This window comes from Arachis ipaensis, chromosome B8, assembly GCF_059453495.1.
Source record: "Arachis ipaensis isolate K30076 ecotype BB chromosome B8, ASM5945349v1, whole genome shotgun sequence".
In the NCBI taxonomy this organism is placed as follows: Eukaryota; Viridiplantae; Streptophyta; class Magnoliopsida; order Fabales; family Fabaceae; genus Arachis; species Arachis ipaensis.
Genome location: NC_142443.1, coordinates 16,106,058 through 16,119,096, shown reverse-complemented (window position 1 = coordinate 16,119,096; position 13,039 = coordinate 16,106,058). Strand labels below are relative to the sequence as shown.

Here is a 13,039-nt window from a genome sequence, read left to right as displayed (position 1 = left end):
ACAATTCCATTAAATAGAGAATTTTACCTCATAGTTGGGACACCCATGAAAAGGTCTTCTTGGATTCTCTGGCGTCGCTGAGTACTTAATCACCGTACGCAACCCACAATTGCATAATACAACGTTCTTACTCCTGGTTCAAATTTTTCGGTTACTGTAGTTTCTCCCACTGGAATTGTTCTTACTTGAGCATTCTTGACTTCTATCACTACCGCCCCTCATGATTCACCCAAAAGAGTGACTTTTCAGAGTTTCACAAGATGAACAACAACAACGAGGAGGAGAGAGTGGAGATGAAGAACAAAGATGAACAACAATAACGAGGAGGAGAGGAGTGGAGACGAAAAACAAAGATGAACATTTGAGGGGTTAGAATTTTTTTTTTTTTTTGAACAAAAGAGCTCAACACAATAAGGTGGAGCGACAAGCAAACCAACCCTACAACATAAATAAGTAGATAAAAAACTTCCTTTATGTCATCTCCGGCATAGCCATCAACAACAAAAAGGATCTAGACTACTCTATTCTCTAACACTGTTTAAAGATTGCTGAAACACCTCCTCTGCACTCCTTTTCTTATTATTAAAAATCTGTCTGTTCCTCTCTAGCCAAATGTTCCAAATAATCGAGAAGAAGCACATAAGCCACCTGTTACACTCTATCTTCCTGTTGGCAGCACCTGTCAAACTCTCAAAGTGTTCTTTTAGGGAGCCCAGAAAAGACCACGATCTCTAAAATTCAGATAGCCATAGACACCACACCTGCCAAGTAAACTCACAACCCAGGAATAAATGATTATTATGTTCAACTTCTGTATTACACAATCCGCACATGTTATCACCTTGACTCATAATACCCAATCTAACCAGTCTTTCTTTAGTATTCACTCTTCCTATCAGAGTAAACCAGATAAATAACTCCACTCGTGGCGGCACTAAACCTTTCCATAAGGTTCTTGTGAAGCTGTAGCTAGTTATGTCCTCCGAGAGAGATTTTGACTGTACTACCTGCACAAAAGAGTTAGTTGAGAATATACCTTCCTTGTCAAATTTCCAAAAAAATTTGTCTGGCTTATCATGTGCCAGCTTTACAGGTCGTAAATTGAACCACCAGATCCAACTCCCATTGGTATAAATCTCGCCTCCACTGAAAATTCCAGATCCACTCTAGCCCATCCCAAAACCCACAATCCCTTATGACTGATCCTTTTTTGTTTGAAATGGAGAAAAGCCTCGGAAAACTCATCTTTAATGGACCACTTTGTAACCATAGATCTTCCCAGAATCGAGTCCTCCTTCCGTCATCCACCTCCATAGACAACCCCGCAATCATCTTATCTTTCACAGCATTATTCCTGAACTGCATTTGACAGATATCCTTCCATGGACTCCCTCTAGTAGGTAATGTTTGAGCTGATAACATCACACGGGGGTTCAACTCATAGCAAGAGCACACAATCTTCTTCCATAATGGATCTTTTGAAAATCGCCACCACCACTTGAATAGTAGTGCGGTGTTTCTAACCACGGCATCGCCTATCCCCAATCCACCCAATTTTTTGGAGACTTGAACCACCTCCCACTTAACTAGCGCCAGACCATTTCTGCCTTCCTCCTTGCTCCACAGGAATCTTCACTGTAGTGATATCAACTTTTCTGCCACTGCCTTTGGCATCTTGTACAGACTCAAGTAGTACACCAATTTGGGTTAGGATTTTATAAGTATGAATGGATCAATTGGGTGTTTTAATCAAATTTGAGACACCAATTTGAATTGAACTCATTGTGTGTCCACATCAGCGTTGTACACCTCAGCGCCGTTAAAACGTCTCTTAACTTTTGGACCAACGAGAATTCACGATTCTGAAAGTGGGAGATTTATTTGGTCATTTTAAAAAGTGGAGGATTAATCTGAAACAAATTAGGAATTTTAAGGACTAAATTGGACATTACAATGAAACATAATTAATTTATTGCTTAAATTAAAAAATAGCTTATCTTACGGAATGTATTTAAAGTCTTATTTTCTTTAATAAATAAACATTAAATCCAATTTTTAACCAAAAAAATATTAGGAAATTAACAATCTTTTAAATATTATCTAATATTTTTTGCCAATATTTTATTTTTAAATTATTAGAAGTTGGAATTAGTATTTAGAATTTAAAATTTAATATTTAGGATATAAGTAGGGACGGAACTTAGTTAAGACAAAGGGGGGCCATGGTCCCCCCAACTTGTTATAAAAAAATTAGTAGTACTTCTTCAAAAAATAAAAAATAGTTTAGTTGGCTTAAATATTTTGCTTTTATTGCACAATAGTTTTTAATTTTAAACATTAAAAACCTGTTGGATTGTGATTTGTTGGCTTTCACAACACATCAAAATTAAAAAATAAAATCAAATCAAATAAAAAAGTTATCTAACAAAAAAAACATAAACATAAAAAGAGATCATCTAACAATCAAATCAAATAAAAAAGTTATTTAACAAAAAAATAAGAATAAAAAAAATCATCTAACAAAATAAAAGATAAAAATTATCATTATAAAAAACACGCTGCTTTGCTAGCAGCTTCTCTATTCGCATTTCGCAGTTCTCTATTCAACAAGTAATACTCCTTCTACCTTTGAGTTCAAATATAAAAAAATAGGTATTTTTTATTTAATTAATTTAATATTATTTTATATTTTACTGTTTATTTGATTTAATTTTTTATATGATAAAAATATTTAAAATATTCAATAAGTATTGATATTATTTTATTTATATAAAATGATAAAAAAATTCAATAAATATTATAAATTTTAATATTTATTCTTCTAATTTTTTTTACAAATTTTATAGGATATATATTTAAATTTTTATATAAAATAATGATACAAAAAATTAAAAAATTAATGTATTTTTAAGAGAAATACTAATATTTAAGAAAAAGAGTACTATTATAAATTATTTTCTGTTTTTTATCTGTAGAATTATTTATTTATTATCTTATTAGTAACAAAATTAAAGAATAATTATATTCATAAATTTTATTTTAATATAAATATTATTATTAAATTTTTATGTTAAATTTTGACCCCTTCAAAATTTTGTTTCAAGCTCCGCCATTAGATATAATTATCTACCAAAATAAATGGTAATCTTTGCATCACTTTCTTCTTTTCCTTTCGTTTTCCTTTCCTTGTCACTCTTTTCCATATCTCAGATTCTCAGCATAAAGGTAGGAATTGATATACTGCTCGAACAAGTCATCATAATATATAAAATAATTCATTAAAATATACCACATACATGCGTGGCACTAAAATGGAATGGACACAAATCACATTCACCAGAACAAAAGCATCGTATTAGAAATATTTTAAGCTTTTTAGACCTCAAAGTTAGTGATGATGAGACTGCAGGTTTTAAGGTTAAGAATGTGACTTGAGACAACCACCACCTAAATTTTTATTTTAAAAAAACTCATAGCAGCGAAGCAAAGCATAAATCCAAGCACGAAGTTTATTGTAATGAAATCCGAACATTCAACCTTCAAAGAGACTCAAGAGTCCAAACAATTCAAGAGAACTTATGCTTTGCTCTAGAATCAAAGAAAACCCCAAGAGAGGGAGAATAAGAAAAAGTTACAAAACCTTCATAGCCACAGTTTGTGAAGTATACATGCATTATTCTCATACCTACATAAACCCTGATGATGTTTCAGTTTATTGCACCCTTCTAGCTTCAACATAGTAAGCATTATTTTGTTGCAAGTGCAACAGCACCCCCATTGCATCTTCTCAATTCTTCCTTGACCCTATACAATGGCTACTACCAATGTTTTAAGGTCTAATGAAGTGGGTCATGTCTTATTGGGATTGTTCTGTCTATTGCTCTTGGTAAACAAGGGTAATGCTTATGAGTTTGTAGTAGGGGGTCAAAAGGGTTGGAGTGTTCCAAGTGACCCCAATTCCAATTCTTACAATCAATGGGCAGAAAAGAACAGATTTCAAATAGGAGACTCCCTAGGTGAGTTCTTATTTTAATCACATGGTATATATTGTTATCATTGGTTTTGTCAAAGGTATGGAATAGAAGTGGGAAGATTTGAAATAATATGGCTCTAAATAACATGAAATATTTTTAGTATGATTAGTGAAAGTAATTGTTTTCTTAGAAAATATATAATTTTACTCTATGTTATAGTTGTAGTATTATTTAAACAAATGCGTATTTAAACGTTTAATTCTTTGTATACTATATTAACACTCATTTTTATCATTTTTAAATTTTAGTTTAATCGTCACTCTGACATCAAATTCCTAACTATAAGCATCTATTTCAAGTAAACAAATAACACAACTACTCTAAGGATAATGGTATGAATTGGATGTAAAGAGAACACCTTCTTCCTCTTCTTAAATAAAGAACCTCTATACTTTCAGTGTTACATCTAAAGCTAATATGGCTAGAACAGTGAAACTTTGTAATAAGTAAATGGTACGTTGACATAGTTCAACATTCAATTTGATACCAATTGCAGTGTTCAATTACCAATCTGGTCAAGACTCGGTGCTTCAAGTAAGTAGTGAAGACTATGCAAGCTGCAACACTGATGGATCTTCTGAAAAATTCTCTGACGGCCATACAGTCATCAAGCTGAAGCAATCAGGGCCACACTATTTCATAAGCGGAAACAAAGACAACTGTGCCAAGAATGAGAAACTAGTGGTGATTGTGATGGCTGACAGGACCAACAGAAACACCAACCAAACAGGCACTGCTGTTTCTCCTTCTCCTTCTCCATTGCCCACTCTCTCAACAGAGTCAATTGCTCCTTCACCACCAACAGCAGGGACTGTTGGCCCTACACCACCAACAGGAACTGTGGGTGCTCCTCCACCAACAGGGACTGTCGGTGCGCCACCACCAACACCAGCAGGGACTGTAGGTGCTCCACCACCTACACCAACCGGGACTATGGGGACTCCACCTCCTCTGCAAGGAGTTTCACCTCCACCACCAGGGACTTCGTTGACAAACCCAACTTCTGCTCCTGTCAGCCAACCTCCTCCTAATGCCGCTTCTTCAGTCTTTCTCAGCTTTGTTGGCTCTCTTGGAGCACTCATGGCTTCTATTCTGGTTTTATCATTCTAAGTGGAGAATATGAGCCATTTAGTTTTCTATTTTTTTCCTCGGCATATGTATATTACATATTTTCCATGGCTGCTTCTACGTTGAGTGGGGACGCCATTGGCATTTGTTTGTGGGACATGGGTAATAAGGTGACAATGTTCACCCTTTTGTGTGATTCATACTTGATGCTACACGAATATTCAATAAGTCGAACTTGAAATAAAACCATTTTATAATTCACTGTAAATATGCCAGATGGTTCTATTATAGTAGTGAATTTATTCAAACTCAGATGACACCAAGTTATGCCTTAGTTGCAATGTTGATGATGATGCTCCCTTCTGCTGCCAAAAGGAAAAAAGGAAAGAACGAAATAAAGGAATAAACAGAGAATCACCCTGTAACCGATCATCAAATTGCCGAAAGCTGAAGGAAGAGCTCGTATGAAAACACTGGAGCAATGGTGATCCATGAAGGCTTTACTACTTTAATTTAACAGAACATTGAAATAAACAATAAATGAATGAATGAAGTAACATGTTAATCCTAAGAGTCTTTTCTCAACCATACGAACAAGGACAAAAAATTTGGTGTAAGCAGAAATCCAGGACACGACCCTTAAACATAGAAAGCCCAGGATACATTTATGGAGCTCGCAATCCCTGTAATGATCATTTGACCGAATTAACAACTCAAGTTACACTTCTATGCCTTTGTAGCATATCTATAGAGAACAATGTGCTAAAAGGCCTCCTAGTTAAAATGGCTTTAGCAAAATCAAAAGCCCTACTCTAGATAACAACTTTGAACTATCTATCAAAAGTTTTTGCCAAGCTCAACTTTTTTCATTAGTCTAATAGTGTTGTGCAGAATCGAGTCCAAAATTCCAGCTACCTGAAACCAAAGAGAAGACTGTGAACAACAAAATTAGTGAATAGTACAAGTGTAAAGCCTCTGTCTGAGAAGACTGATACAAACCGTGAAAATACCCCCAATGATAGCACAGACATTTGTTATAAAATGTGAAAAAGATTTCGGGTTTTCTGTTACTAAGACCTGCACATAAAAACATAATTTACCGGTTAAAAAGGAAGCAATAAGCTCAAGTCAAAACTATGAATCTCCATACGAATACCTGCATGGGGGAGAGCTCAAGATGGAACTTTGCCACAGGAATGTGTACACTCTGTGCTACACTGCTGTGTGCTGTGTATTCATACTCCTCAACTAATTTATAATCTTTTCCAGTAATCACCTCTGTTTTAACTATCTGGAGGTAATGCTCCATCTGCAGATATATATTGTATGGTTGAATAAAGCTGCAATACACTCATCTTTCTCTAGTTATCAGCATTCATTCAGAAAGAAATTACTACGAACAGAGGCATCAACAGATGAAAGATATTGTATCAGTTGTAACTGATTAGTTGTTTTAGATTAATTGAAACCAAAAACTAATAAGGGGACTTCTAAATGGATTTATTGCCTCCATTCCATGTGGCTTTCATTCTATTTGTGCCTTTGGGTGCTTCAAACAGGTATTACTGATACATATGAAAAAAAATAATTGCCGGATCAAATTTAGTTTCAAGTAATTCACAAATTTTAAAGTGTGAGACTAACAGTTGCAAAGATTAAGAATATAAGGAGGTCTTTTACTGAATGCAACTTCAACATATATAGGGAGCAAAACTCTCATCAATTTATGTGCTGGTCATTGCAGATTGCAGAAGCACCTGTAACATATCAAAATTATTTACTAGAAAATTTAAGACTGTTGCTTAAACTGGTTTCATCCTTTTGACTTGCTTGACAGCCAAGGGAGGGAAGGAGAAAGGGGAAAGCCCTAAGCTACGTGCCAATGTTCCATAATGGTGTATGGTATATACTGATATTCTAATGAACGATTTAGAGTCTAAGGTACTATATGTCGATGCCATGCATAAAATGTTAAATGCTCAAATTAGGAAAGTTGAAAGCCAAGTTAGAATCAACTTACAGTAACATTTGCTCCTAAATCACGCGTATTGATGAATGACCGGCCATTCAACCTTTCATGGCTGCTACCAACATAAGGTATCAAGCGCTTCACATCACTCAAAACCCTAGGTGACAATTTCCGTCCAAAAGATAGATGGTGTACGACATGTGACATGTTCATTTGAGAAGCATCGAAAGAATGGGCATCAGATCTAGCTGATATAACCAAATCTCCTGGAACCTGCAGAGTTGGAAACAGCTTGCATTCAGCATAATATTAAAATCTATAATGTTTTCAGTAAAGATAGGTCAAATTCCCAGTTTAGTTTACTATTTTTCTTTTGATATAAACAAAAGAATACAATGGACGAAAAAGACAAGTGTAAAAACAAGCAAGGAATCAAAAGCATCAGTTATTTGGAAAGCAATGTAAGAAATCCTAGATGATGCTCATATTTGAAAAGTGAAAACTAGGAAGCAAATTTTGCTTTACATCACTGTGTTAGGCTAGCTTTAGCCATCTGGGAGTTTACCTTTTTGACACGCACATATCCTTCAATTCTACATCCCCCAGCTAAAGGTGCAGGTCTTTTTCTGTACTCTGTACCATTGGATTTATCCTCCAAACCTAGCTTCTGAGATTCTGCAGGGAGAGAAGCCACTAACTTCTCCATTGTCTGTAGTGAAATACTTTATATCAGCTAAGTTTCACTTTTCAATGGATATGTTTAATTACGTTTCAAATCATCATCCAGACAGGAAGTTAATTCAAATTTACTAGAAAAAGAAAATATAATACGTACCTTGACTAGGCTATCTGTATCACGATCTCCATAATAGGACTCATGATCATGATCTCCATGGTCATCTCTGAAATAGGAAGCATATTTTTAAACTTATATTCAATCCAAAATCTCTAAAACTAATCACAGAGACACAGACCAAAGAGTTGCAATATTCAGGTAGGATGCACATAAAAAAAAGGAAGAAGGAAGAAAAAGAAAAAGATATGCATATTGATCATGTAGATTTTGTTAGAAATGAATTGACATAGGTTTAAGTGCGAGGGAATGAGGGATAACAACATATTGAAATAGAATAGAAATTGTCTACATGTAAAATTGGAAAGTTGATGGATGAAAATCCCCTCAACATCTAAGTTTTCCTTACCATTACATGTGTCGGGACACACATCCCCTAAGAGCCTTCTTTCAATGTTAAATCGATCTACACTAACACTTGCAACCTTACATTTTCTTACTGCTTCTGTCATTACTCTCAGCCTTTCATCATTTCTCCCATTCTAAACAGAGTTTTAGGACCACTCTGATAATCTTTTAGAGGCACCAAAACAGTAATATCATATCCATGGGAAATGCAATATCTAGAAAATAAACAAGCACCATAAAAGGTACATAATATCTAAAGGGATACAGAGATAAGCTACTTATTATTGCTCAAAAACTGAATAAAAAAAAATATTTGTATTATTACCTGATATCACTTCCTTTACGGAAGATACGAATTGATGGATACCCTTGTATGTGATGGCTGCATTTGATGAAAAATATGGTTGAATGGCAAAACGTAAACATGAGGATGCCAAATGAAATTACAGAAACACAAAAACTAACAAAAATGACATAAGAAAAAATCACATTACAATAAAGAACATGTATTTCAAATTCATATTCAACTTGAAAAAGTATAAGTATAAAAGTTCATGTCCATCTTGTGAACAAGGAGATAACTAAATTACAAATTAAGAAAAGAGAAAGATTGTAGAAGGAGATAAGTAAATTAGCTGAATCTTTGTTTTTGAAGGGGAACAAAAGCAAGAAAAGTTTTGAATTTTAATAGTACCTCCGGCATAAATCTCCTTCTTCCGTGCAATCTACCTTCCCCAAAACAATACGGCCATCGATCTCTGGATCATATCTGCATACAAATGTAATTGTACATAACGGATATTGAATTTGTAAAATGATGTTAAGGTAACTTGTAGTTATAGAAAAGATAAATAAGAGTACGACTTCTAAAGTATAAATTCTAGGAAGTGAGAACAGCACATTAAAAGATAAAGTACCTCTCTTTTATTATTTTAGCTGCTTTCTCCCATGAAGGTTTCTGAGGGGAAAGAGATGAAAGTGTCATATATATATATATAAACTACCAATTATTAAATGGAAGAACTTCTTCATAATTTCTCATCATGGCTAAGTAAATAGCCAACTAACGTGGGCACATGTTAAGTAGATCTTACCCCTGCATGCCATATCATTCAATCTTCTGAATCATGACATCACATTAGTCATTACTGATATATAAATAAATGCTGGTGAGGTTAAACTAGACGCTCAAATCAGCCTTTACCAATGCTACTCGGTACTTAATTTTTTTGCTTTTAGGGAATAATGAGAAATTGTTGATATATAAGCAGTAAATAAGATCTATTTAGAAAATAACATGAAGGGGAAAAAAAAAGATGCCAAGAACCATCCTATTTTCTGAATTGAGGAAGAAATCAGAAACTAAGGTAAAATAATTACCAAGCGTTGACTCCAGTAACACCAAGGAGCATAAAAATTTACAACTGTAATTGGAAACCTGACAAAAAATTTTCCAAAATTGTGTAAATGCATCTGGAAAAAGAACTATTCAACTCATACTCAGCTTAAACACATAAAAACCAAATGAATGAATCACATAATTGACCCACTTACAGACGAGAATATTTATCAAAATTGCGTGATGTAAGTGTAAGAGAACCTTCAACTGATTCTTCCTCTACTAGCTCATCATGTTTAATGATGTTTGCAGTTGTCCCTGAATGAAATTCAGCCCCAGTGGGTCTTAAATTTGTATCAATAGAAAACTTGCGAACTGTTTTTGTTATATTCAGTCTGTTCTGAAAACAAGAGGTCACAAATTAAGGACAAGGGATAAAAGTAACCTATGATATGGTATGATATCATAGTAAATCATAACATGCATGAGAAAATGAACATTTTATATTAATAATTAATATAAAGAATAATGCAAACATAAAATTAGTCTACTTCAAGTACTTATTTATGTTTTAGTATCCTGATTTTACACTTCAGAGACAATTATGATAAGTACATCACGCACAATTTTGGAAGAGTACTAATGAATAAAACAATATAGGAAATCTAGAAGGACAAATAAATACCATTATGACATTATCTAGCCGTTAACTAGAGGTTTCTTATGGTATGAATTCACAATATAGTAAAAAGTATTGAATTAATAGGTTCCTCACGTTTAGGCTTCACCTGGTCACTTAGTTTTAAACAATATCTCCATTAATAGGTCTACTTGAGCTAATTTAAAGATTTTATGACTTCAAATGAAAATAATAGATAAATAGACATATTGATGTTTCTTGTGCTGCACCTGAACCCACACTATGGTCCATGTAGAGAGTCTATGATGCATTCAAGTACTCAAAACCCAAAGAAAAACTTCTAAAATCACAATCACAAATATGTTTTGCTAGAAATGATCAGACTGAAAAATGGAATAGAAACTTACTGTTCCCAGCACATCACTCACATCAACTGATGCAAACTCGCATGAAAGTGCAGGAAAACTGCAAGATAATTTGGAGCAATCAGCAAGAAGTGATAGACAGCAAAAAGGATAAATGGCTATGGGATTAACTGAACATACTCAGAAAAACAGAATAACAGTTGGTAAATGAACTGAAAGAGAAAAATCACAAGACACTATCATGTTGGCCATCCCTGATTAATACCAATCTCACAATCATTCATTATACATAAAATATAAATTGGAAAAACCAGTCCTTCAACACCTCCATCACACATCCACACTCCCTAATTTCAAAGTGAATTGACGAGAAAGAAAGGAGTGTTGTTAATATGAAAAGTACAGTTTACAAATACATGCTGACACAAGACACAATCCCAAGTTCTTTGCAGAATACCAAGCTTAGGTGAAGAAAACCATGAAGCCACCAATAGTATACACAGACTCGAGCAAATGCCTTAGAGAAACATCATATATTATAACAAAGATAGAAAATACCTATTTAGGCTTCTACCTGATATTGAAATCTATACGTAAAAACTCCCCGTCAGAACTCTTGTCAACAATCACAGATGTAGTGGTGCTGAAAGACAAATAATTACTGAGTTCCTGCATGAAGGTTGCATGATGTACATCAAACACCAATTCCAAGATCAAACTTTTCAAAACCAAATTGTGAAGCATAGGACCTAAATATCAATTGAGAACACAATCAACATGTGCAATCATGCATACATAACACGTTTACTAAACATTTCAAAGACCTGAGCTGGAATTGTAAAACCACTGACCATTCCAAATAAAAAGATCATGGAAAGAGCTGCTACTATGGATAACCCCGCTCCAGATAGTGATGCCTCAGTTAAATCTCTAGGGATTTTTCTGTAGACAGAATAGAGACATTGGAGTAATTTACATATCAGCTAAAAGAAAATGTCACATTTGCATCCACAAATCATAAATTACGATTATTATTAAAATTTTAAACCACTCATTGAGACTTATATAACACACCACCATTTCTTTTACCGTTTTTACACTTCATATATAAATTGTCGGTTAAAAACTTCTGAGATTTTCAATTACAAGAAAGTGCCAAATCACGAATTGACGATAGTAAACAGCACACGCTGAAGTGAAGTGAATCAAAGTTAAATCCTTCATTCACTTATATATTTGTGCCTTCCATTTTTGCATGTAAACACAGAAACAGAACAAACACCACATCCTCATTCTCTTCAGTTCATCTCGCAAGAATCACACTCAACGGAGCTTTAAAATGCAACGAACAACATTCCAAATTACAACTACAAGCTAAAACACAAACACACTACCAAACCCTTGCATTAGAAGCTTAAAACCAGCACCAATGGATTATAACGAAAATCTCAAGGAATTCACATTCACGTATTTGCGATCAAATCGGTAAAATTGACGGCATTGTAACCGAAGATTGAAACTCGAACAACACGAAACGATGCATTCACGTCGACATAACATGAACCTGGTGATGCTCAAACGCGAAATGCAATAATGCGGATAAACGAAATGAGAAAAACAAAAACTAAAATGATGAATGAGATCCTTACCTGTAGAAATCAACGGATTTGAGTTTGCTTGAGGAAATCATGGCTGCGACTTACGAGGAACTGAAAATTCAGAGAGAAAAAGAAAAAGAAAAGGAGAGAAGAAAGCTCAAATCTCAGAGAATGAGATTTGAGAATTGAAAGGGAGAAAGGTAGCGTAATAGATCGAAAGAGCTAAGCTAAGCTTTCTTTCCTTCAAGTGTTAGCATACACTATTCGGTGTTAAGTTATAGTATTCCGAACCTTTTAACTAAAACTCCGCTCTCACTCTCTACTACTGCTCTGACTATGTAATATTATATTAGTCTTCTTTTAATCTTATTTATTTTTTTATTAGTATTAGTGTAAAACTATAACTATCTCACTTTTGAGTCCATCTCGTCTTTAAGAATTAAATTATAATCGAATAAGTGAAGACAGAATGCAAATATTATATAGAAATGATCACACACATAAATATAAAGAATTAATAAGATTCTGCTTGCATTTTCATATGATTCTATAAGAGGCAATGGGGCATGGTGTATTTTGGAATAGATGAACGGTTTTTGTCAGGAATGTAAGTTATAGGATAGTATTATCACTGTATTCTTTTTTTTTTTCTAATCAGATATACATTATGCCGAAAGCTTAATGACTAACCTCTCAATATTATAGAGACACAAAATGATGCATTCCTATTTTTTAGTAAATATTGAACTCAAAATAAATAATTAAAAAATACAGATTCTCATTTATCTATATTAAGTTACATATTACTGTATTCTAGTGTTAATA

At 33.9% G+C, this 13,039-nt stretch overlaps 2 protein-coding genes across 3 annotated transcripts; one reads left to right on the top strand and one right to left on the bottom strand.

Moving 5' to 3' along the window:
* Positions 1 to 3,536: 3,536 nt before the first annotated feature.
* On the top strand, positions 3,537 to 5,370 carry LOC107614411 (early nodulin-like protein 9). The gene is made up of 2 exons (XM_016316625.3): positions 3,537 to 4,016; positions 4,531 to 5,370. Exons 1-2 carry the CDS (start codon positions 3,812 to 3,814, stop codon positions 5,142 to 5,144), a joined length of 819 nt encoding a protein of 272 aa, XP_016172111.1. The 5' UTR covers positions 3,537 to 3,811; the 3' UTR covers positions 5,145 to 5,370.
* A 192-nt stretch (positions 5,371 to 5,562) lies between these two features.
* Positions 5,563 to 12,526, bottom strand: LOC107614469 (protein disulfide-isomerase 5-4). Of its 2 annotated transcripts, XM_016316669.3 has the most exons (15): positions 12,266 to 12,526; positions 11,468 to 11,558; positions 11,191 to 11,285; positions 10,659 to 10,716; positions 9,827 to 10,011; positions 9,653 to 9,710; positions 9,190 to 9,230; positions 8,967 to 9,041; positions 8,598 to 8,654; positions 7,907 to 7,973; positions 7,637 to 7,780; positions 7,123 to 7,344; positions 6,259 to 6,411; positions 6,102 to 6,179; positions 5,563 to 6,017 (listed from the first exon to the last, which is right to left on the bottom strand). In XM_016316669.3, exons 1-15 carry the CDS (start codon positions 12,304 to 12,306, stop codon positions 5,940 to 5,942), a joined length of 1,443 nt encoding a protein of 480 aa, XP_016172155.1. In that variant the 5' UTR covers positions 12,307 to 12,526; the 3' UTR covers positions 5,563 to 5,939. The 2 variants fall into 2 exon arrangements, with proteins under 2 accessions (XP_016172155.1, XP_020964604.1); XM_021108945.2 differs by lacking the exons at positions 11,468 to 11,558; positions 12,266 to 12,526 and having other exon boundaries at positions 9,827 to 10,006.
* Positions 12,527 to 13,039: the final 513 nt, after the last annotated feature.